At 41.2% G+C, this 23,651-nt stretch overlaps 1 protein-coding gene across 1 annotated transcript in view; it reads right to left on the bottom strand.

The window, feature by feature from the left end:
* The window catches only part of med27 (mediator complex subunit 27), a 71,400-nt gene that overhangs the window by 17,783 nt on the left and 29,966 nt on the right, over positions 1-23,651 (bottom strand). Inside the window, exon 4 of the mRNA XM_034171435.1 lies at positions 23,089-23,182. Within this exon, the coding sequence (XP_034027326.1) occupies positions 23,089-23,182 (94 nt within the window). The remainder of the gene's footprint in view (positions 1-23,088; positions 23,183-23,651) is intronic.

Below are 23,651 nucleotides of genomic sequence, written 5' to 3'. Positions count from 1 at the left end.
CATTAGGTGTGCTAACTAGAGCACAACAGGTGCTAATTAGAGCTATTGTTTAGTCACTAGCCTGTAGCAGTCGGCCTCTCGGTAGGAGGGGTCTGGTTAGGTTTAAAACTCCAGCTTTTGTTGGCTTCTGTTTTATTCTTCTCTACAAGAGTCAAGACGCAAGTCAGACTACCAGAGCAAGAAGTTTAGCTAAGTTTTATGAATTTTAGCTGGACAGTCTAAGGCACACCTGTGAGGTGGGATGGATTAGCTCAGCAAAGGAGAAGTGCTCACTATCACAGATTTAGACTGGTTTGTGAACAATATTTGAGGGAAATGGTGATATTGTGTATGTGGAAAAAGTTTTAGATCTTTGAGTTCATCTCATACAAAATGGGAGCAAAACCAAAAGTGTTGCATTTATATTTTTGTTGAGTGTATATATACACACACACACACACACACACACACACACACACACACACACACACACACACACACACACACACACACACACACACACACACACACACACACACACACACACACACACACTGGGGAAAATAAGTATTTGACCCCCTGTCAGTTTTGCAGGTTTTCCCACCTACAAAGAATGTAGAGGTCTGTAATTTTTATCATAAATACACTTCAACTGAGAGACAGCATCTAAGAAAAGAATCCAGAAAATCACATTGTTTTATTTTTAAATAATTAATTTGCATTTTATTGCATAAAATAAATATTTGAACACCTACCAACCAGCAAGAATTCTGGCTCACACAGACCTGTTAGTTTTTCTTTAAGAAGCCCTCTTATTCTGCACTCTTTACCTGTATTAATTGCACCTGTTTGAACTTGTTACCTGTATAAAAGACACCTGTTCACACACTCAATCAATCACACTCCAACCTGTCCACCATAGCCAAGACCAAAGAGCTGTCTAAGGACACCAGGGACAAAACTGTAGACCTGCACCAGGCTGGGATGGACTACAGGACAACAGGCAAGCAGCTTGGTAGACAACAACTGTTATGATTATTTATTAGAAAGTGGAAGAAACACAAGATGACTATCTCTTAGTCTCTTAGTCTTGTCCATCCAAATTGGAAGTCCCAAAAACCAGTTTTATTTGTTATTATCTATCGTCCACCTGGTCGTTACTGTGAGTTTCTCTGTGAATTTTCAGACCTTTTGTCTGACTTAGTGCTTAGCTCAGATAAGATAATTATAGTGGGCGATTTTAACATCCACACAGATGCTGAGAATGACAGCCTCAACACTGCATTTAATCTATTATTAGACTCTATTGGCTTTGCTCAAAAAGTAAATGAGTCCACCCACCACTTTAATCATATCTTAGATCTTGTTCTGACTTATGGTATGGAAATAGAAGACTTAACAGTATTCCCTGAAAACTCCCTTCTGTCTGATCATTTCTTAATAACATTTACATTTACTCTGATGGACTACCCAGCAGTAGGGAATAAGTTTCATTACACTAGAAGTCTTTCAGAAAGCGCTGTAACTAGGTTTAAGGATATGATTCCTTCTTTATGTTCTCTAATGCCATATAACAACACAGTGCAGAGTAGCTACCTAAACTCTGTAAGGGAGATAGAGTATCTCGTCAATAGTTTTACATCCTCATTGAAGACAACTTTGGATGCTGTAGCTCCTCTGAAAAAGAGAGCTTTAAATCAGAAGTGTCTGACTCCGTGGTATAACTCACAAACTCGTAGCTTAAAGCAGATAACCCGTAAGTTGGAGAGGAAATGGCGTCTCACTAATTTAGAAGATCTTCACTTAGCCTGGAAAAAGAGTCTGTTGCTCTATAAAAAAGCCCTCCGTAAAGCTAGGACATCTTTCTACTCATCACTAATTGAAGAAAATAAGAACAACCCCAGGTTTCTTTTCAGCACTGTAGCCAGGCTGACAAAGAGTCAGAGCTCTATTGAGCTGAGTATTCCATTAACTTTAACTAGTAATGACTTCATGACTTTCTTTGCTAACAAAATTTTAACTATTAGAGAAAAAATTACTCATAACCATCCCAAAGACGTATCGTTATCTTTGGCTGCTTTCAGTGATGCCGGTATTTGGTTAGACTCTTTCTCTCCGATTGTTCTGTCTGAGTTATTTTCATTAGTTACTTCATCCAAACCATCAACATGTTTATTAGACCCCATTCCTACCAGGCTGCTCAAGGAAGCCCTACCATTATTTAATGCTTCGATCTTAAATATGATCAATCTATCTTTGTTAGTTGGCTATGTACCACAGGCTTTTAAGGTGGCAGTAATTAAACCATTACTTAAAAAGCCATCACTTGACCCAGCTATCTTAGCTAATTATAGGCCAATCTCCAACCTTCCTTTTCTCTCAAAAATTCTTGAAAGGGTAGTTGTAAAACAGCTAACTGATCATCTGCAGAGGAATGGTCTATTTGAAGAGTTTCAGTCAGGTTTTAGAATTCATCATAGTACAGAAACAGCATTAGTGAAGGTTACAAATGATCTTCTTATGGCCTTGGACAGTGGACTCATCTCTGTGCTTGTTCTGTTAGACCTCAGTGCTGCTTTTGATACTGTTGACCATAAAATTTTATTATAGAGATTAGAGCATGCCATAGGTATTAAAGGCACTGCGCTGCGGTGGTTTGAATCATATTTGTCTAATAGATTACAATTTGTTCATGTAAATGGGGAATCTTCTTCACAGACTAAAGTTAATTATGGAGTTCCACAAGGTTCTGTGCTAGGACCAATTTTATTCACTTTATATATGCTTCCCTTAGGCAGTATTATTAGACGGTATTGCTTAAATTTTCATTGTTACGCAGATGATACCCAGCTTTATCTATCCATGAAGCCAGAGGACACACACCAATTAGCTAAACTGCAGGATTGTCTTACAGACATAAAGACATGGATGACCTCTAATTTCCTGCTTTTAAACTCAGATAAAACTGAAGTTATTGTACTTGGCCCCACAAATCTTAGAAACATGGTGTCTAACCAGATCCTTACTCTGGATGGCATTACCCTGACCTCTAGTAATACTGTGAGAAATCTTGGAGTAATTTTTGATCAGGATATGTCATTCAAAGCGCATATTAAACAAATATGTAGGACTGCTTTTTTGCATTTACGCAATATCTCTAAAATCAGAAAGGTCTTGTCTCAGAGTGATGCTGAAAAACTAATTCATGCATTTATTTCCTCTAGGCTGGACTATTGTAATTCATTATTATCAGGTTGTCCTAAAAGTTCCCTAAAAAGCCTTCAGTTAATTCAAAATGCTGCAGCTAGAGTACTGACGGGGACTAGAAGGAGAGAGCATATCTCACCTATATTGGCCTCTCTTCATTGGCTTCCTGTTAATTCTAGAATAGAATTTAAAATTCTTCTTCTTACTTATAAGGTTTTGAATAATCAGGTCCCATCTTATCTTAGGGACCTCGTAGTACCATATCACCCCAATAGAGCGCTTCGCTCTCAGACTGCAGGCTTACTTGTAGTTCCTAGGGTTTGTAAGAGTAGAATGGGAGGCAGAGCCTTCAGCTTTCAGGCTCCTCTCCTGTGGAACCAGCTCCCAATTCAGATCAGGGAGACAGACACCCTCTCTACTTTTAAGATTAGGCTTAAAACTTTCCTTTTTGCTAAAGCTTATAGTTAGGGCTGGATCAGGTGACCCTGAACCATCCCTTAGTTATGCTGCTATAGACGTAGACTGCTGGGGGGTTCCCATGATGCACTGTTTCTTTCTCTTTTTGCTCTGTATGCACCACTCTGCATTCAATCATTAGTGATCGATCTCTGCTCCCCTCCACAGCATGTCTTTTTCCTGGTTCTCTCCCTCAGCCCCAACCAGTCCCAGCAGAAGACTGCCCCTCCCTGAGCCTGGTTCTGCTGGAGGTTTCTTCCTGTTAAAAGGGAGTTTTTCCTTCCCACTGTAGCCAAGTACTTGCTCACAGGGGGTCGTTTTGACCGTTGGGGTTTTACATAATTATTGTATGGCCTTGCCTTACAATATAAAGCGCCTTGGGGCAACTGTTTGTTGTGATTTGGCGCTATATAAAAAAAATTGATTGATTGATTGATTGACTATCAATCTCCCTCGGTCTGGGATTCCATGCAAGATCTCACGTTGTGGGGTAAGGATGATTCTGAGATAGCTCAGAACTACACAGGAGGACCTGGTCAATGACCTGAAGAGAGCTGGGACCACAGTCACAAAGATTACATTAGTAACACATGATGCTGTCATGGTTTAAAATCCTGAAGGGCAGCAAGGTCCCCTGCTCAAGCCAGCACATGTCCAGGCCCGTTTGAAGTTCACCAGTGACCATCTGGATGATCCAGAGGAGGCATGGGAGAAGGTCATGTGGTCAGATGAGACCAGAATAGAGCTTTTTGGAATCAACTCCACTTACCATGTTTAGAGGATGAGCACAACCCCAAGAAAACCATCCCAACCGTGAAGCATGGGGGTGGAAACATCATACTCTGGGGGTGCTCTTCTGCAAAGAGGACAGGATGACTGCACCGTACTGAAGGGAGGATGGATGGGGTCATGTATTGCAAGATTTTGGCAAACAAGAGCATTGAAGATGGGTCATGGCTGGGTCTTCAGCATGACAATGACCCCAAACACACAGCCAGGGCAACTAAGGAGGGGCTGCGTAAGAAGCATTTCAAGGTCCTGGAGTGGCCTGGCCAGTCTCCAGACCTGAACTCAATAGAAAATCTTTGGAGGGAGCTGAAACTCCAAACCTGAAAGATTTGGAGAAGATCTGTATGGACGAGTGGACCAAAATTCCTGTTGCAGTGTTTGAAAACTTGGTCAAGAACTACAGGAAATGTCTGACCTCTGTAATGGCAGACAAATGTTTCTGTACCAATTGTTAAGCTCTGTTTTTCTAGGGGGTCAAATACTTATTTTATGCAATAAAATGCAAATTAATTATTTAAAAATCATACAATGTGATTTACTGGATTTCTTCTTTAGATTCTGTCTCTCACAGTTGAAATGTACCTACGATAAAAATTACAGACCTCGACATTCTTTGTAGGTGGGAAAACCTGCATATCATGAACAAAAGTGAATGAACTCAGCCACATGGGGTGTGCAGCCAGTACATTCTGAGTGCCGGTCCCAAGCCCAGATAAATGAGAAGGGTTGCGTCAAGAAGGGCATCCGGCGCAAAACAAGCCAACCCAACTATGCAGACTAAGAATCGAATTTCCATACCGGATCGGTCGAGGCCCAGGTTAACAACGTTCGCCACTGGTGCTGCTGCCCAACAGGGTGCCGGTGGAAATTGGGCTACTGCTGGGTGAAGACGACGAAGAAGAGGAGGAGAACATTCCCACAAACAGCGGGAGAAGAAGAAAACTATAAGGGTGGAAATGAGAGTGGGGACTTTGAATGTTGGTAGTATGACTGATAACGGGAGGAGCTGGCTGATATGATGGAGAGGAGAAAGGTAGACATATTGTGTGTGCAAGAGACCAAGTGGAAGGGAAGTAAGAGCAGGAGCATCGGCGGTGGGTACAAGTTGTTGTACCATGGTGAGGACAGGAAGAGAAATAGTGTTGGGGTAATTTTAAAGGAAGAGTATGTTAAGAGTGTGTTGGAGGTTAAGTGAGTGTCTGACAGGGTGATGAGTGTGAAGTTGGAAATTGAAGGGGTGATGATGAATATCATCAGTGCATATGCCCCACAGGTAGGTTGTGAGATGAAGGAGAAAGAAGATTTCTGGAGTGTGTTAGATGAGGTGGTGGAGAGTGTGCCCAAGCATGAAAGAGTGGTGATAGGAGCAGACTTCAATGGGCATGTTGGTGAAGGGAACACAGGTGATGAGGAACTAATGGGTAGATATGGTATCAAGGATAGGAATAGGGAAGGACAGATGGTAGTTGATTTTGCAAAAAGGATGGAAATGGCTGTGGTGAACACCTACTTTAAGAAAAGGGAGGAGCACAGGGTAACATATAAGAGTGGAGGAAGGTGCACACAGGTGGACTACATTCTTTACAGGAGATGCAAGCTAAAAGAAATCACAGACTGTAAGGTGGTAGCAGGAGAGAGTGTCACTAGACAGCATAAGATGGTTGTTTGTAGGATGACTTTAGAGGTAAAGAAGACGAAGAGAGTGAGAGCTCAACAAAGGATCAGATGGTGGAAGCTGAAGGAGGAAGACTGTTGTGTGAAATTTAGCGAGCAGGTGAGAGAAGCACTGGTTGGAGGGGAAGCAATTTTGGACAACTGGAAAAATACTGCAGATGTGGTGAGGGAGACAGCTAGGACAGTACTGGGTATGACATCTGGGCAGTGGAAGGAAGACAAGGAGACTTGGTGGTGGAATGAAGAGGTCCAGGAAAGCATAAGGAGAAAGAGGTTGGCGAAAAAGTTTTGGGATAGTCGGAGAGATGAAGAAAGTAGCAAGGATGCGGCGTAAGGCGAAAAGAGAAGTGGCAACAGCGAAGGAAAAGGCATATTGCGAGCTGTACAAGAAGTTGAATAGTAAGGAAGGAGAAAAGGACTTGTACCGATTGGCCAGACAAAGGGACAGAGCTGGAAAGGATGTGCAGCAGGTAAGGGTGGTAAAAGATGCACATGGTAATGTGCTGACAAGTGAGGAGTGTGTGTTGAGAAGGTGGAGGGAATATTTTGAAGAGCTGATGAATAAAGAAAATGAGTGAGATAAAAGACTGGATGATGTGGTGAGAGTAAATCAGGAAGTACAAGAGATTAGTAAGGAAGAAGTGAGGGCTGCTACGAAGAGGATGAAGAGAGGAAAGGCAGTTGGTCCAGATGACATTCCAGTGGAGGCATGGAAATGTCTAGGAGAGATGGCAGTAGAGTTTCTAACCAGATTGTTTAATAAAATCTTGGAAAGTGAGAGGACGCCTCAAGAGTGGAGACGAAGTGTGCTGGTTCCTATTTTCAAGAACAAGGGTGATGTGCAGAGCTGCAGTAACTACAGAGGCATAAAGTTGATCAGCCACAGCATGAAGTTATGGGAAAGAGTAGTAGAAGCTAGGCTTCAAAAACAGGTGAAGATCTGTGAGCAGCAATATGGTTTCATGCCAAGAAAGATCACTACAGATGCAATGTTTGCTCTGAGAATACTGTTGGAGAAGTACAGAGAAGGACAGAAAGAGTTACATTGTGTGTTTGTGGACTTAGAAAAAGCTTATGATAGGGTGCCAAGAGAAGAGCTGTGGTATTGTATGAGGAAGTCTGGAGTGGCAGAGAAGTATGTTAGGGTAGTGCAGGACATGTACAAGAATAGTGTGACAGCGGTGAGATGTGCAGTCAGAATGACAGAGTCATTCAAGGTGGAGGTGGGATTACACCAAGGATCAGCTCTGAGTCCTTTCTTGTTTGCAGTGGTGATGGACAGGTTGACGGATGAGATCAGACAGGAGTCCCCATGGACTATGATGTTTGCAGATGACATTGTGATCTGCAGTGAGAGTAGAGAGCAAGTTGAGTCTAGTCTGGAAGGTGGAGATATGCTTTGGAGAGAAGGGGAATGAAAGTCAGTAGAAACAAGACTGAGTACATGTGTGTGAATGAGAGGGAGCCCAGTGTAATAGCGCAGTTACAAGGAGTAGAAGTGGTGAAAGTAGATGAGTTTAAATATTTGGGGTCAACTGTTCAAAGTATGTAGTAATGGAGAGTAACCATCCCTTAGTTATGCTGCTATAGACGTAGACTGCTGGGGGGTTCCCATGATGCACTGTTTCTTTCTCTTTTTGCTCTGTATGCACCACTCTGCATTTAATCATTAGTGATCGATCTCTGCTCCCCTCCACAGCATGTCTTTTTCCTGGTTCTCTCCCTCAGCCCCAACCAGTCCCAGCAGAAGACTGCCCCTCCCTGAGCCTGGTTCTGCTGGAGGTTTCTTCCTGTTAAAAGGGAGTTTTTCCTTCCCACTGTAGCCAAGTGCTTGCTCACAGGGGGTCGTTTTGACCGTTGGGGTTTTACATAATTATTGTATGGCCTTGCCTTACAATATAAAGCGCCTTGGGGCAACTGTTTGTTGTGATTTGGCGCTACATAAAAAAATTGATTGATTGATTGAGAGTGTGGTAGAGAGGTGAATAAGAGAGTGCAGGCAGGGTGGAGTGGGTGGAGAGTGGCAGGAGGGATTTGTGACCGAAGAATATCAGCAAGAGTGAAGGGGAAAGTTTACAAGACAGTAGTGAGACCAGCTACGTTGTACGGCTTAGAGACGGTGGCACTAACAAGAAGACAGGAGGCGGAGCTGATGTTGCGATTCTGTTTGGGAGTGACGAGAATGGACAAGATTAGGAATGAACATATCAGAGGGACAGCTTAGGTGGGACGGTTTGGAGACAAAGTCAGAGAGGTGAGATTGAGATGGTTTGGACACGTGTAGAGGAGGGACCCAGGGTATATAGGGAGAAGGATGCTGAGGATGGAGCCACCAGGCAGGAGGAGAAGAGGGAGACCAAAGAGGAGGTTCATGGATGTGCTGAGGGAGGACATGCAGGTGGTTGGTGAGACAGAGGAAGATACAGAGGACAGGGTGAGATGGAGACGATTGATCTGCTGTGGCGCCCCCTAACGGGGACAGCCAAAAGGGAAAGAAGAAGAATAATCATGAACAAAAGTGGATGGATAACAAAAGTCATGACGGATAACACAGAAATAGTGTATTTTTTTTTTTTTTTTAAATAGTTGCACTAAAAGAATAAAACACCACTTAACTAGCTACAGGAGTTAGTTTTCCCTGCAATGACAACATTTATTACACACAGCTCTATGAGCTTCAGCCTAATATAGTAATAAAGCTTGTAGCAACAAGACCTAAAGCTCCAAAACTATGCACAAGTAGACCTAATAGTTTGTTCAACACAAAACTCAGCATGTGGCCACACATGTTGAGTTAATAAGCCACTTGCATTCAGAAGCGGGACATCGGAGTGGTAATATAGTGGCCGGTTGCTTCAAAAATAATGGCCAATGAGCGATCCAGTATTATATAGAGATCAGTGGGTGGGCCAGATCTGGCAGCTGAAATTCCACAGCCCATGGGAAAACCATCAATTAATTGACAGAAACACACACGTTTCTTGGCCCAGTGGATGAAAGGGAAATGATTAATATAGTTAGTACATGTAAAAGTAAAAGGTCAACTGATCATAATGATGTACATATGTCCTTAGTAAAGCAAATAATTACTGAAATTGCAAAACCATCATCATATATTTTTAATAAATATTTCATAATGGAATTGCTCCAAATGGTATTGTTAATTCTTCCCCCAGTTCTTTCTGTAATACTGCCCCAAGTACAAACTCGAACTATTCTGCACTTTTAAATTTAATCAAAGTCACAGCAAAAATAATCAGGCCTGGGCCTTGCAAGAACTTCTCTTACAAACAAGATCCACTCTTACAGAACCCCGGACAATGGATACAAGCAGTTTTTTATACAGGATTACATATGCGTAACAGAGGCGGACCTTATTTCTCAAAATCCTTCTCTTATTGGCCCCCGTGGGCATTCAAGGGACGTCCGTCCCCCTGGCCCAGGCCCGTGCAATAACGGAAGACATATGATTTCTAATTGTAACCCAACTCTCTTTATCCTAAGTGGTACAAACTGGTTAAATCCAGTTCTACATGCACATACCAAGAGAGAACAAAGGAATGTGAGAATAAGAATGAAACTAAAAGTATAACCCTAAATAAAATAACTACCTTAATGCCAAAAGAAGTACAGAAAACGAATAAAGAAAACCATAATTGAACACAAATATATCTAACAGTATGAAAGTGGCAAAAGTGATACTTTTATTTAAATCTGGTAGCAAGCATCTTTTTACTAACTACAAGCCTTATCTCTATTGTCACAATTTTCAAAGATGTTGGAAAAGCTTTCCAATAGCAGACTGGATAAATTTATAGAACGCCACAACATGCTTGATGAAAGTCAATATGGTTTTAGAGTGAAAACGTCCACTGGAATGGCATTGCTTGATTCAACAGAAGAGATCAATTAACATATAGATCAAAGGGAAATAATATTAGGTTTATTTATTGACCTAAGAAAGTCTTTTGACACAACTGATCACAACATATTTTAAAAGATGGAACTGTATGGGATCAGAGGGGTGGCTCTGAACCACATTAAAACTTACCTACAAAACCAGAAACAGCTTGTTAAACTTGGGGACTACTGTTCTTATCATCTGTATTTTATACATCAATGAGTTACGTAAAGTTTCGGATGTGTTTAAAGCAGTTCTCTTTGAAGATGATACAAACCTGTTTTGTTCAGGAGAAAATCTGCAACAATTATTATCTGGCTTAGGAACTGAAATGACAACATTAAAGAGATGGTTTGATATTAACAAATTATCATTAAATTTGTCTAAAACTAAAATAATGTTAGTAATCTTTTTGTGTTTTGGATACATGGGCCAGACGTGGCCGTCAAACAGACTGGGAGGGTCTGGCACCATGTAGTGCCTGGCACACCGCCTCTTTTTGCATTCTTCATATGGGATGGAAACAAAGTAACGTTGGTCCAGCACATATACTCAACAAAAATATAAACGCAACACTTTTGGTTTTGCTCCCATTTTGTATGAGATGAACTCAAAGATCTAAAACTTTTTCCACATACACAATATCACCATTTCCCTCAAATATTGTTCACAAACCAGTCTAAATCTGTGATAGTGAGCACTTCTCCTTTGCTGTGATAATCCATCCCACCTCACAGGTGTGCCATATCAAGATGCTGATTAGACACCATGATTAGTGCACAGGTGTGCCTTAGACTGTCCACAATAAAAGGCCACTCTGAAAGGTGCAGTTTTGTTTTACTGGGGGGGATACCAGTCAGTATCTGGTGGGACCACCATTTGCCTCATGCAGTGCAACACATCTCCTTCGCATCATTCGTGAAGAGAACACCTCTCCAACGTGCCAAACGCCAGCGAATGTGAGCATTTGCCCACTCAAGTCGGTCACGACGATGAACTGGAGTCAGGTCGAGACCCCGATGAGGACGACGAGCATGCAGATGAGCTTCCCTGAGACGGTTTCTGACAGTTTGTGCAGAAATTCTTTGGTTATGCAAACCGATTGTTTCAGCAGCTGTCCGAGTGGCTGGTCTCAGACGATCTTGGAGGTGAACATGCTGGATGTGGAGGTCCTGGGCTGGTGTGGTTACACGTGGTCTGCGGTTGTGAGGCTGGTTGGATGTACTGCCAAATTCTCTGAAACGACTTTGGAGACGGCTTATGGTAGAGACATGAACATTCAATACACGAGCAACAGCTCTGGTTGACATTCCTGCTGTCAGCATGCCAATTGCACGCTCCCTCAAATCTTGTGACATCTGTGGCATTGTGCTGTGTGATAAAACTGCACCTTTCAGAGTGGCCTTTTATTGTGGGCAGTCTAAGGCACACCTGTGCACTAATCATGGTGTCTAATCAGCATCTTGGTATGGCACACCTGTGAGGTGGGATGGATTATCTCAGCAAAGGAGAAGTGCTCACTATCACAGATTTAGACTGGTTTGTGAACAATATTTGAGGGAAATGGTGATATTGTGTATGTGGAAAAAGTTTTAGATCTTTGAGTTCATCTCATACAAAATGGGAGCAAAACCAAAAGTGTTGCGTTTATATTTTTGTTGAGTGTATGTACTGACATTGTAGCAAATAAGCCAGGCCTGTGTGTGGCGCTGTAACATCCCCAGAAAAACAAACAGAAGAAGACTAGAGCATGCATAAGCCATGTAAGCTCTAATCAAATGAGCACAATAGCTACAGCTTTCCAAAGGGACACACACTGAAATAAAACCTTTTAGGAGAAAAATGGTCCACACTGATCATCTGAAATAGCTTATTGTGCATTTAAAGTGAAGCAACATGTTTGCCTGTTTTTTTTTTTTAACACAGTTTTGTCCGCTGCCTGCTCTCCACTCTACGTGGGGAGTGGCTATTCGCGAGGCGGCAGGTGGCTGCCTCTCTCTGCCTGGTGTGAGTGGCTCAGTACTGCCCTCACATCACCGTCCCCGGACACACTGACAGTCTCTGAAAGAAGTCCACTCTTGCTTCTGTGTTTTGCTCAGACTTGCACTGAGTGCTTTGCTTTTTAATTTTCGCTTTTTGGTGTTTAATATATTTATTGATTTTGATTTTCAAAATTACAATACAAAAATAAATACACAAAATAAAGAAAAATCCACCCCGACAAGAACACCCCGTTTCACTGTCAAACAAGTAAATTAACAGTTTTGCAGCAATACAGAGGACCAGTTATAGCTCAGTCAGCCACATAATTTAAATAAAATAAGAATAAAATTGTTACACCTGAACCTGTGTAGATGGCTGGTCAAAAAAAGTTAAAAAAGGTTTCCACACTTTGTAAAATTTATTTTCAGAGCCCCTCAGGACAAACCTTATCTTCTCCAGTTTAAGGTGAAACAGTACATCTTTAATCCAGTGTGACACTGTGGGTGGGGCAGAGTCCTTCCATTTCAAAAGTATCAAACGTCGTGCTAACAATGTCGAAAAGGCAATACGTTTTGGAGCTCCAGCCGATAGCATCAAACCATCAGTGACAACCCCAAATAAAAATAAGGTTGGATCAAGTCTTATCCTCACCCCAAATATGCAAGAGAAAGCCTCACAAACACCCTCCCAAAATCTCTGGATTTTGGAACATTGCCAAAACATGTGAATTAAAGTGGCCTCAGATGATTTGCATCTTTCACAGGTTGGGTCAATTTGGGGATACATCTTTGCCAATTTTGATTTACTAAGATGTACTCTATGCATAATTTTAAGCTGTATAAGCGAATGTCTTGCACACATGGAGGACGAATTGACCTTCTCTAAGAAATGTTCCCAGTCTGTTTCGGTATAACTAATTTGAAGGTCCTGTTCCCAGGACCGCTTAATAGCAGTCATGGGAGAGGTGCCCAAACATGTAATTAAGGCAAACATTGCAGAAATAGATTTTTTCTTGACAGGATTGGAACACATAATATCATCGATTACATTATTAGGGGGTTTATTAGGGAATCCTGGAATAGAAACCGAAAGGAAGTGCCGAATCTGCAAATACCTGAAGAAATGGGATGCAGGTAAATTATATTTATTAGCCAACTGTTCAAAGGAAGCAAACGTATTTTCAATAAATAAATCTTTCAAAAGTCTCAGCCCACATCTCTGCCAGCCATGAAATGTAGCATCATTTAGAGGAGGAAAAAAATAATTAAATGCTATTGGGCAGCCAAAGCCTATTCTCAACAAATCAAAATGCTTTCAAAACTGGAAGCAGATTTTGATAGAGTTATGAATTATGGGATTGTCAATTGCCAAGCTTTTTGATAACGGAATTGGTGCACCAGCAACAGACGACAGTGTGAATGAATCACAAGAAAGTTTCTCAATTTCCACTCAGGCAGGGCCAGTGTCGTCTAATTGATAGTGCATCCAGTAAGACAAACAACATAAATTGGATGCCCAGTACTAATAACGGAGGTTTGGTAGGGCTAAGCTTCCATCTCAGATTCAGATTCAGATTCAATTTATTATTATACCCTTGGGTAAAATTAGTTTACAGTGAGTGAGTCATCTCGTTTGGTAAACACACAGCAAAACACAGAACAAGACAAAGCGACAACAGTGTTAAAAAAGCTAAAAAAAAAAAACACAAGGATGGCCCCAAAGTAGAATGAAAGCAAGATGAGTTAAAACATCAGTAGATAAAAAGTCTAAAAACATACCATACCAAGCCAAAAGGATAAAAACTAAATAAATTAAAAAAAATGTGCTGTTCATAAAAACAAGGTAAAAGAGACTATACAAAAAATAAATACATAAGTTATATTTAAGTTTCTGTTACTTGTTTACAACACTGATGGCTGCTGGTACAAAACTGTTTTTGCAACGTTTAGTTTTACAAGCTGGTCCCCTGAATCTCCGACCTGAGGGGAGCAGCTGAAACTCACCATGAAGAGGGTGGGAGTCATCTCTCAGAATGGAATGCATCTCGCTTTGATTTTTGCAAATGTTCCATGCGTAGCCGTGGTTTCTTATTATTCCAGAGAAATTATGTAATAACCCGGTCTAGTTTCTTAAAATAGGTGTTTGGAATGTACACAGGAAGACTTTGAAACAAATCTAAATATCTGGGCAATACAGACATTTTAACAACATTCACTCTCCCTACTAATGAAAGAGGAAGTGATGCCCATTTTGACAAATCTTGCTGTATATTAAGTTGTAGTTGAGTAAAGTTTTCTTTAAAAAGATGCTTGAAGTTTTTTGTCACAGTTATTCCAAGATAAACAAAACTACGTGCAGCAGTCTTAAAAGGAACATTGATTTTTGCTAATGTTGAATCAGATAGATTTAAAGATAATAGCTTTCTTTTACGTAAATTCAGTTTATAACCTGACACAAGCCCAAATATATCCAATAGTTCCAGAATGGGAGGGATAGTGTCCTCTGCCCTAGATACGTACAGCAGGAGATCATCGGCAAAGCGTGACAATTTATGTTCAGTGTCAAATCATGAAATGCCATGGATAGAGTGATTGTTTCTTATGGCTATCGCCAGCGGCTCAATAGCCACGACAAAGAGGAGGGGGCAGCCCTGACTGGTTCCACGGTGTAGAGGGAACGGTTTTGATTAGTAATTATTTGTGAGTACCACAGCTGAAGGACAGGCATAGAGTAATTTCACCCAGGATAAGAAAGCGTTACCAACCCCAAACTTACGCAGAGCTTCGAATAGGTATTTCCATTCTACTCTATCGAATGCCTTCTCCGCATCCATGGATAGAAGGCATTCAGATTCTGCTTGGCTAGGGGTATACATTATGTTGAGAAGACGGTGAATACTAAAAAAGGAACATCTATTTTTAACAAAACCTGTCTGATCTGAGGAGATGATACTGGGTAGTACTCTCTCCAGTCGGTTAGCCAAGACTTTTGCTAATATTTTATAGTCTGAATTTAAAAGTGAGATTGGTCGAAACGAACCATAATCCAGGAGGTTTTTATCCTTTTTTGGAAGCAGTGTTATACAAGCCTGGTTCAAACTACTGGGAAGAACACCTCTGGTAAGAGAGTCTTTGTATAATTTAGCCAAAATCAGGGTCAATTTTTCAGCAAATGTGGCATAGAACTCACTCGGCAGTCCATCAGGGCCTGGTGAACAGCGAGACTGTAATGATTTTATTGCTGCCATGATCTCCTGCTGTTGTAAAGGTGCATCCAGGGCGGAGACCTCATCCGGGGACAATGATGGGATCTCTAGGTTACTAAAGAAATCAGAGAGAAGATTAGGATCATTAGCATTTTCCGAACTGTACAAGTTATAGTAGTATTGATGAAAGGCATCATTTATACCCTGTTGGTCGTAACAATCCCCCCATCCCTAGATGTAATGCCATTTATTTTTTGCTTGGCCCTGGCGCACTTCAGTTGCCGGGCTAGAACTTCCCCAGCTTTATCTCCATGTTCGTAAATGTCACTCCAATTTTTTTAACAGCAAATAGTCTATAGAATGTGAAGTGAGCATATCATATTATGCTCCAAGTTTCAAACGTTCTTTGTAAGTGTCTTGGGAAGGGCTCTGAGAGTTCTTTTGATCCAAATATGCTATTTGCTTTTCTAACTCTTTTTGTTTTGACATAGAAACACATTTTTTATTGGCTGCGAAAGATATCACCTGGCCGTGAAGATAGGCTTTAAGAGCCTCCCAGACCGATGAGCTGGAGACATCCGGCGTCATATTGATTTCTATAAACATAGAAATTTGGTCAGAGATGACTTTTATAAAATTGTCATCACTTAACAAAAGAGAATTAAATCTCCAAAGCCGTCGGGGAGACTCTACACCAGGTATATCCATAGTCAGTATTAAGGGGGCATGGTCAGATATTACAATAGGTTGATACTCACATAATTTTATCTGTGAAGCTAATTTATTATCAGTAAAGAAATAGTCAATCCTGCTATATGTTTGATGAGCACTGGAAAAAAAAAGGAGTATCGTCTATCTATTGCTGTATCTGTTAGCTGTTTAATCTGCGCAGTTAGATTGATCTAGTTAACTAGATAACGATTTGTTTCACAGTGTAATCTTCACGTGCCTTAACTAAAGCACTCCCTCTGGTGAATCACCTCTAAATTATTTACACATTATTCACTTTGTGTGTTTTTAGGAATCCGCTAGCATAACACAGCTACTAGCTCTTAGCCGGTTTACCATGGTGGCTTCTCCTGTCTCTCCTGCACTTTTCTGCTCTGGGTGTGAAATGTTTAGTTATTCCTCAGCCTCCTTTAGCAGTAATGGTACTTGTAATAAGTGTAGCTTATTCGTAGCTTTGGAGGCAACGCTGGGTGAATTGGAGACTCGGCTCCGCACCGTGGAAAATTCTACAGCTAGCCAGGCCCCTGTAGTCGGTGCGGACCAAGGTAGCTTAGCCGCCGTTAGTTTCCCTCTGGCAGATCCCGAGCAGCCGGGAAAGCAGGCCGACTGGGTGACTGTGAGGAGGAAGCGTAGTCCTAAACAGAAGCCCCGTGTACACCGCCAACCCGTTCACATCTCTAACCGTTTTTCCCCACTCAACGACACACCCGCCGAGGATCAAACTCTGGTTATTGGGGACTCTGTTTTGAGAAATGTGAAGTTAGCGACACCAGCAACCATAGTCAATTGTCTTCCGGGGGCCAGAGAAGGTGACATTGAAGGAAATTTGAAACTGCTGGCTAAGGCTAAGTGTAAATTTGGTAAGATTGTAATTCACGTCGGCAGTAATGACACCCGGTTATGCCAATCGGAGGTCACTAAAATTAACATTGAATCGGTGTGTAACTTTGCAAAAACAATGTCGGACTCTGTAGTTTTCTCTGGGCCCCTCCCCAATCGGACCGGGAGTGACATGTTTAGCCGCATGTTCTCCTTGAACTGCTGGCTGTCTGAGTGGTGTCCAAAAAATGAGGTGGGCTTCATAGATAATTGGCAAAGCTTCTGGGGAAAACCTGGTCTTGTTAGGAGAGACGGCATCTATCCCACTTTGGATGGAGCAGCTCTCATTTCTAGAAATCTGGCCAATTTTCTTAAATCCTCCAAACCGTGACTATCCAGGGTTGGGACCAGGAAGCAGAGTTGTAGTCTTACACACCTCTCTGCAGCTTCTCTCCCCCTGCCATCCCCTCATTAGCCCATCCCCGTAGAGACGGTGCCTGCTCCCAGACCACCAATAACCAGCAAAAATCTATTTAAGCATAAAAATTCAAAAAGAAAAAATAATATAGCACCTTCAACTGCACCACAGACTAAAACAGTTAAATGTGGTCTATTAAACATTAGGTCTCTCTCTTCTAAGTCCCTGTTGGTAAATGATATAATAATTGATCAACATACTGATTTATTTTGCCTTACAGAAACCTGGTTACAGCAGGATGAATATGTTAGTTTAAATGAGTCAATACCCCCGAGTCACACTAACTGCCAGAACGCTCGTAGCACGGGCCGAGGCGGAGGATTAGCAGCAATCTTCCATTCCAGCTTATTAATTAATCAAAAACCCAGACAGAGCTTTAATTCATTTGAAAGCTTGACTCTTAGTCTTGTCCATCCAAATTGGAAGTCCCAAAAACCAGTTTTATTTGTTATCTATCGTCCACCTGGTCGTTACTGTGAGTTTCTCTGTGAATTTTCAGACCTTTTGTCTGACTTAGTGCTTAGCTCAGATAATTATAGTGGGCGATTTTAACATCCACACAGATGCTGAGAATGACAGCCTCAACACTGCATTTAATCTATTATTAGACTCAATTGGCTTTGCTCAAAATGTAAATGAGTCCACCCACCACTTTAATCATATCTTAGATCTTGTTCTGACTTATGGTATGGAAATTGAAGACTTAACAGTATTCCCTGAAAACTCCCTTCTGTCTGATCATTTCTTAATAACATTTACATTTACTCTGATGGACTACCCAGCAGTGGGGAATAAGTTTCATTACACTAGAAGTCTTTCAGAAAGCGCTGTAACTAGGTTTAAGGATATGATTCCTTCTTTATGTTCTCTAATGCCATATACCAACACAGTGCAGAGTAGCTACCTAAACTCTGTAAGTGAGATAAGTGAAACTCCGTGGTATAACTCACAAACTCGCATCTTAAAGCAGATAACCCGTAAGTTGGAGAGGAAATGGCGTCTCACTAATTTAGAAGATCTTCACTTAGCCTGGAAAAAGAGTCTGTTGCTCTATAAAAAAGCCCTCTGTAAAGCTAGGACATCTTTCTACTCATCACTAATTGAAGAAAATAAGAACAACCCCAGGTTTCTTTTCAGCACTGTAGCCAGGCTGACAAAGAGTCAGAGCTCTATTGAGCTGAGTATTCCATTAACTTTAACTAGTAATGACTTCATGACTTTCTTTGCTAACAAAATTTTAACTATTAGAGAAAAAATTACTCATAACCATCCCAAAGACGTATCGTTATCTTTGGCTGCTTTCAGTGATGCCGGTATTTGGTTAGACTCTTTCTCTCCGATTGTTCTGTCTGAGTTATTTTCATTAGTTACTTCATCCAAACCATCAACATGTTTATTAGACCCCATTCCTACCAGGCTGCTCAAGGAAGCCCTACCATTATTTAATGCTTCGATCTTAAATATGATCAATCTATCTTTGTTAGTTGGCTATGTACCACAGGCTTTTAAGGTGGCAGTAATTAAACCATTACTTAAAAAGCCATCACTTGACCCAGCTATCTTAGCTAATTATAGGCCAATCTCCAACCTTCCTTTTCTCTCAAAAATTCTTGAAAGGGTAGTTGTAAAACAGCTAACTGATCATCTGCAGAGGAATGGTCTATTTGAAGAGTTTCAGTCAGGTTTTAGAATTCATCATAGTACAGAAACAGCATTAGTGAAGGTTACAAATGATCTTCTTATGGCCTCGGACAGTGGACTCATCTCTGTGCTTGTTCTGTTAGACCTCAGTGCTGCTTTTGATACTGTTGACCATAAAATTTTATTACAGAGATTAGAGCATGCCATAGGTATTAAAGGCACTGCGCTGCGGTGGTTTGAATCATATTTGTCTAATAGATTACAATTTGTTCATGTAAATGGGGAATCTTCTTCACAGACTAAAGTTAATTATGGAGTTCCACAAGGTTCTGTGCTAGGACCAATTTTATTCACTTTATATATGCTTCCCTTAGGCAGTATTATTAGACGGTATTGCTTAAATTTTCATTGTTACGCAGATGATACCCAGCTTTATCTATCCATGAAGCCAGAGGACACACACCAATTAGCTAAACTGCAGGATTGTCTTACAGACATAAAGACATGGATGACCTCTAATTTCCTGCTTTTAAACTCAGATAAAACTGAAGTTATTGTACTTGGCCCCACAAATCTTAGAAACATGGTGTCTAACCAGATCCTTACTCTGGATGGCATTACCCTGACCTCTAGTAATACTGTGAGAAATCTTGGAGTCATTTTTGATCAGGATATGTCATTCAAAGCGCATATTAAACAAATATGTAGGACTGCTTTTTTGCATTTACGCAATATCTCTAAAATTAGAAAGGTCTTGTCTCAGAGTGATGCTGAAAAACTAATTCATGCATTTATTTCCTCTAGGCTGGACTATTGTAATTCATTATTATCAGGTTGTCCTAAAAGTTCCCTAAAAAGCCTTCAGTTAATTCAAAATGCTGCAGCTAGAGTACTGACGGGGACTGGAAGGAGAGAGCATATCTCACCCATATTGGCCTCTCTTCATTGGCTTCCTGTTAATTCTAGAATAGAATTTAAAATTCTTCTTCTTACTTATAAGGTTTTGAATAATCAGGTCCCATCTTATCTTAGGGACCTCGTAGTACCATATCACCCCAATAGAGCGCTTCGCTCTCAGACTGCAGGCTTACTTGTAGTTCCTAGGGTTTGTAAGAGTAGAATGGGAGGCAGAGCCTTCAGCTTTCAGGCTCCTCTCCTGTGGAACCAGCTCCCAATTCAGATCAGGGAGACAGACACCCTCTCTACTTTTAAGATTAGGCTTAAAACTTTCCTTTTTGCTAAAGCTTATAGTTAGGGCTGGATCAGGTGACCCTGAACCATCCCTTAGTTATGCTGCTATAGACGTAGACTGCTGGGGGGTTCCCATGATGCACTGTTTCTTTCTCTTTTTGCTCTGTATGCACCACTCTGCATTTAATCATTAGTGATCGATCTCTGCTCCCCTCCACAGCATGTCTTTTTCCTGGTTCTCTCCCTCAGCCCCAACCAGTCCCAGCAGAAGACTGCCCCTCCCTGAGCCTGGTTCTGCTGGAGGTTTCTTCCTGTTAAAAGGGAGTTTTTCCTTCCCACTGTCGCCAAGTGCTTGCTCACAGGGGGTCGTTTTGACAGTTGGGGTTTTTCTGTAATTATTGTATGGCCTTGCCTTACAATATAAAGCGCCTTGGGGCAACTGTTTGTTGTGATTTGGCGCTATATAAATAAAATTGATTGAATTGATTGATTGATATCCAGTGGGTGCAAAAAACGCCAAATATCTGATATTCTGTAAGTTGAGAGAAATGATTGTACATAAGAAGCTGCCTTAGTAATTGAGTATCCGGTTCTTACAGATGATCGGTCCATAACGGGATCCAAACACAAATTACAGTCTCCTGCCATAATAAGTAAGTGAGAATTTAAGCTGGGCAGGAGGCCAAAGACACGTGAAAAAAAATTGGGGTCATCGCAGTTCGGTGCGTATATATTTGCTAAAGTGACACTGAGATTAAAAAGCTTACCAGTTACTATGACATAGCATCCATTAGTATCAGATAAAGTTAAGGAGGAAATAAAAGGAACTCTTTTATTAATTAATACTGCAACACCTCTAGCTTTCCCTGCAAAAGTTGAGTGAAAGAGCTGCCCCACCCAACCACATCTCAAACGAACATTATCTAAAACTTTAAGATGGGTTTCTTGAATAAAAGCTACACCAGCATCCATGTTTTTCAGATGAGTCAGTACCATTTTCCTTTCAACAGGGTGGTTCAGGCCTTAAGTATTCCAAGTAACTAAATTAACAGAAGTTGCCATAAATAATTCAGTATAAGATTATTAGGAGATAACACAGTAAAACGTTTATTTGCTCCATTTTGATTGGCTGTACACAAAAGAAAGGAAAAAAAAAAAGAAAAAAAATTGTCACAAAGCATTGACAGTGAAACACAAAAAACCCTCCCCTGAACCCCCAGGTGACATTAGCTGTTAGAACAAACAGCACACCTACCCTATCTAACTGAAAAACTTCCATATTTATCCCAACTAAGCTTCTAAAACCCGCTTGTATGAAATGTAAAACAAAACAAAAAAATCACCAATTTTCAAATATTTCAACCCGTCATTCAGGGAATTTGCAATTCTTTAAATAAAGATGCCAGCATCATAGATGTGTAAAGTCAGGTAGATAACAAAAAAGAAAATAAACCGCCTTAACTTCCATGAAACATAGTCCCATGGTTTACCCGTGTCAAGACAGTTCAGTCTGCCTTAAGATTTTCCACAAACCTTTCCGCCTCAACCACCGAGCCGAACGTGCGGCGTACGCCATCGGCTTCAGTGATGCGTAGTCGCGCTGGGTATTGTAGTGAAGGCCTCAGACCAAGCTTGTACAAGTTCGCCATTACAGACCTGTATTCTCTTCGTTGGTTAACCACCTCGGGGCTGTAGTCTTTGTAGATTCGAAAAGGCTTGTCCATGTACTTAAGGTCATTCCTCCTCCTAGCCTCTCGTATCAGTAGCTCCTTGTTTTGGTAGCGGTGAAAGCAGACAATGACAGGCCGAGGCCTTCCTCCCAAGGCTGGTTTAGGGGCTGAAATACGGTGTGCACGATCCAGTTCCGGAGGGGAGGGAAAAATGTCCTTACCAAAAACATCTTGCAGCAGCTGTGAGAAGAATTTTGAGGGCTGTGGGCCCTCAATCCCCTCTGGTAGACTGACAAAACAGGCATTACAGCATCTATTTCTTTACTCGATATCCGATAGCTTAGCCTTTAGCTTCTCATTAGCTGCCTGTAGTGTCTCACAAGAATCCTCCATTTTAGCAAGGCGCTGACAAAGAGTTTCAGCGTTATCCTCTAAAGATTCCAGGCACTTACCATGGCTGTCTGATGCTTTCTGAAGTCCGTCCAGTTTATTATTCACATCGTCAAAGAAGCTGTTTTTTTAGCTCGGCCAGTAGGGCTGATCTGTGTTCGGCTAGCAATGCTGTTATGTCGGCTTTGCTAACGTTAGCATGAGGGCTAGCAACCTCAGGCTCCGTTGTTTTCTCACTCGGCTTGGCAGATTTAGGTGGCATGACGGGGCGTTTAGTATCAAAAACACTTAAAACGTTACCAAGAATGTTTTGCAAAAAAAAAAAAAAAAAATAAGTCGGCTGGGTTTGTTAAGGAGACAAAAAGTTGCGAGAGCAGAAGACACGCATGCCTACCCCCTGTTCATCAAACCGGAATCAATTTTCGCTTTTCTGGGCAACACACACTTCACAAACACGGAAACTCAAATAAAATAATAATAATAAAAAAAACTGACTGCGAGGCTGCATGTTAAACCTCCAGCTGAAACGCATCTGCTGAATCACAGATAAAGAGGGATTTGGAAATGGATAAATTTTACAAGTTGGGGAAAACAAATAACAGAAAGCCACATCCCATCGCCATTTCAGCAAAATGTCAAGACTTTGGCTGAGCTCCTGACACCGGGAAAGATCCAAAACTTGTAAAGATGTGAAAAAATAAATGATTACCCAGGAAAACAGAAAGGGGTACAGTAAATTTGACAATCTCCGTGATGACGCAGCAACACTGTGCCATTGCTTAGGGAGAGCCCTGGACTGTTGATGTTGTTAAAAACGCAAAAGTACTTTTTATCGGATTAGTTGATGAATCGCCAGAATAATCGATAGAATACTCGATTACTAAAATAATTGATAGCTGCAGCCCTACTTGTTTGTACGGATTTTTTTAAACTTGTACCACTGTAACCACTGTAGTTTGTTATAGCTGGTGTATACCAGTAGCACAGCAGACGTCCCGTTGGGTCTGAACAACTCGATGGTCAAATCGGGAAACATCCTGCCAATTCGAGAGATGACGTCATCCACGTACCTGCACATGACATAAAAACAGAAGACTCTATCAAACGTCCTTCTGCATGAACAAAGTGCCAAAACCAAGACACAAAAACCCCCACAACTAAGTATACAAACAGCTATGAGATCAAGAAATCACATTCATGAAAACTGATCATATCCAGGCCCAAGTCTCACATGTTTATGCAGACAAGCTGGAACCAAAATCCATTTGGAGAAAATCCTTCCCTGTATAACTAGTGATGTAACAGAAAAACATTACTCTAATCGCAGCCAGAGTTGTCTGAGTATCCTGGTGACTTCCCTCACTTTTCGCCTTCTTGCATGGTTGCTCAGTTTTTGAGAACTGCCTCCTCCAGAAATACAACCCCAATTCCAATGAAGTTGGGACATTGTGTGAAATGTAAATTAAAACAGAATATAATGATTTGCAAATCCTCTTCAACCTATATTCAATTGAATACACCACAAAGACAAGATATTTA

The sequence above is a fragment of the Thalassophryne amazonica genome, chromosome 5 (genome assembly GCF_902500255.1).
Source record: "Thalassophryne amazonica chromosome 5, fThaAma1.1, whole genome shotgun sequence".
In the NCBI taxonomy this organism is placed as follows: Eukaryota; Metazoa; Chordata; class Actinopteri; order Batrachoidiformes; family Batrachoididae; genus Thalassophryne; species Thalassophryne amazonica.
Note: the sequence above shows the minus strand (reverse complement) of the source record. Positions and strands in the feature narration are given on the sequence as shown.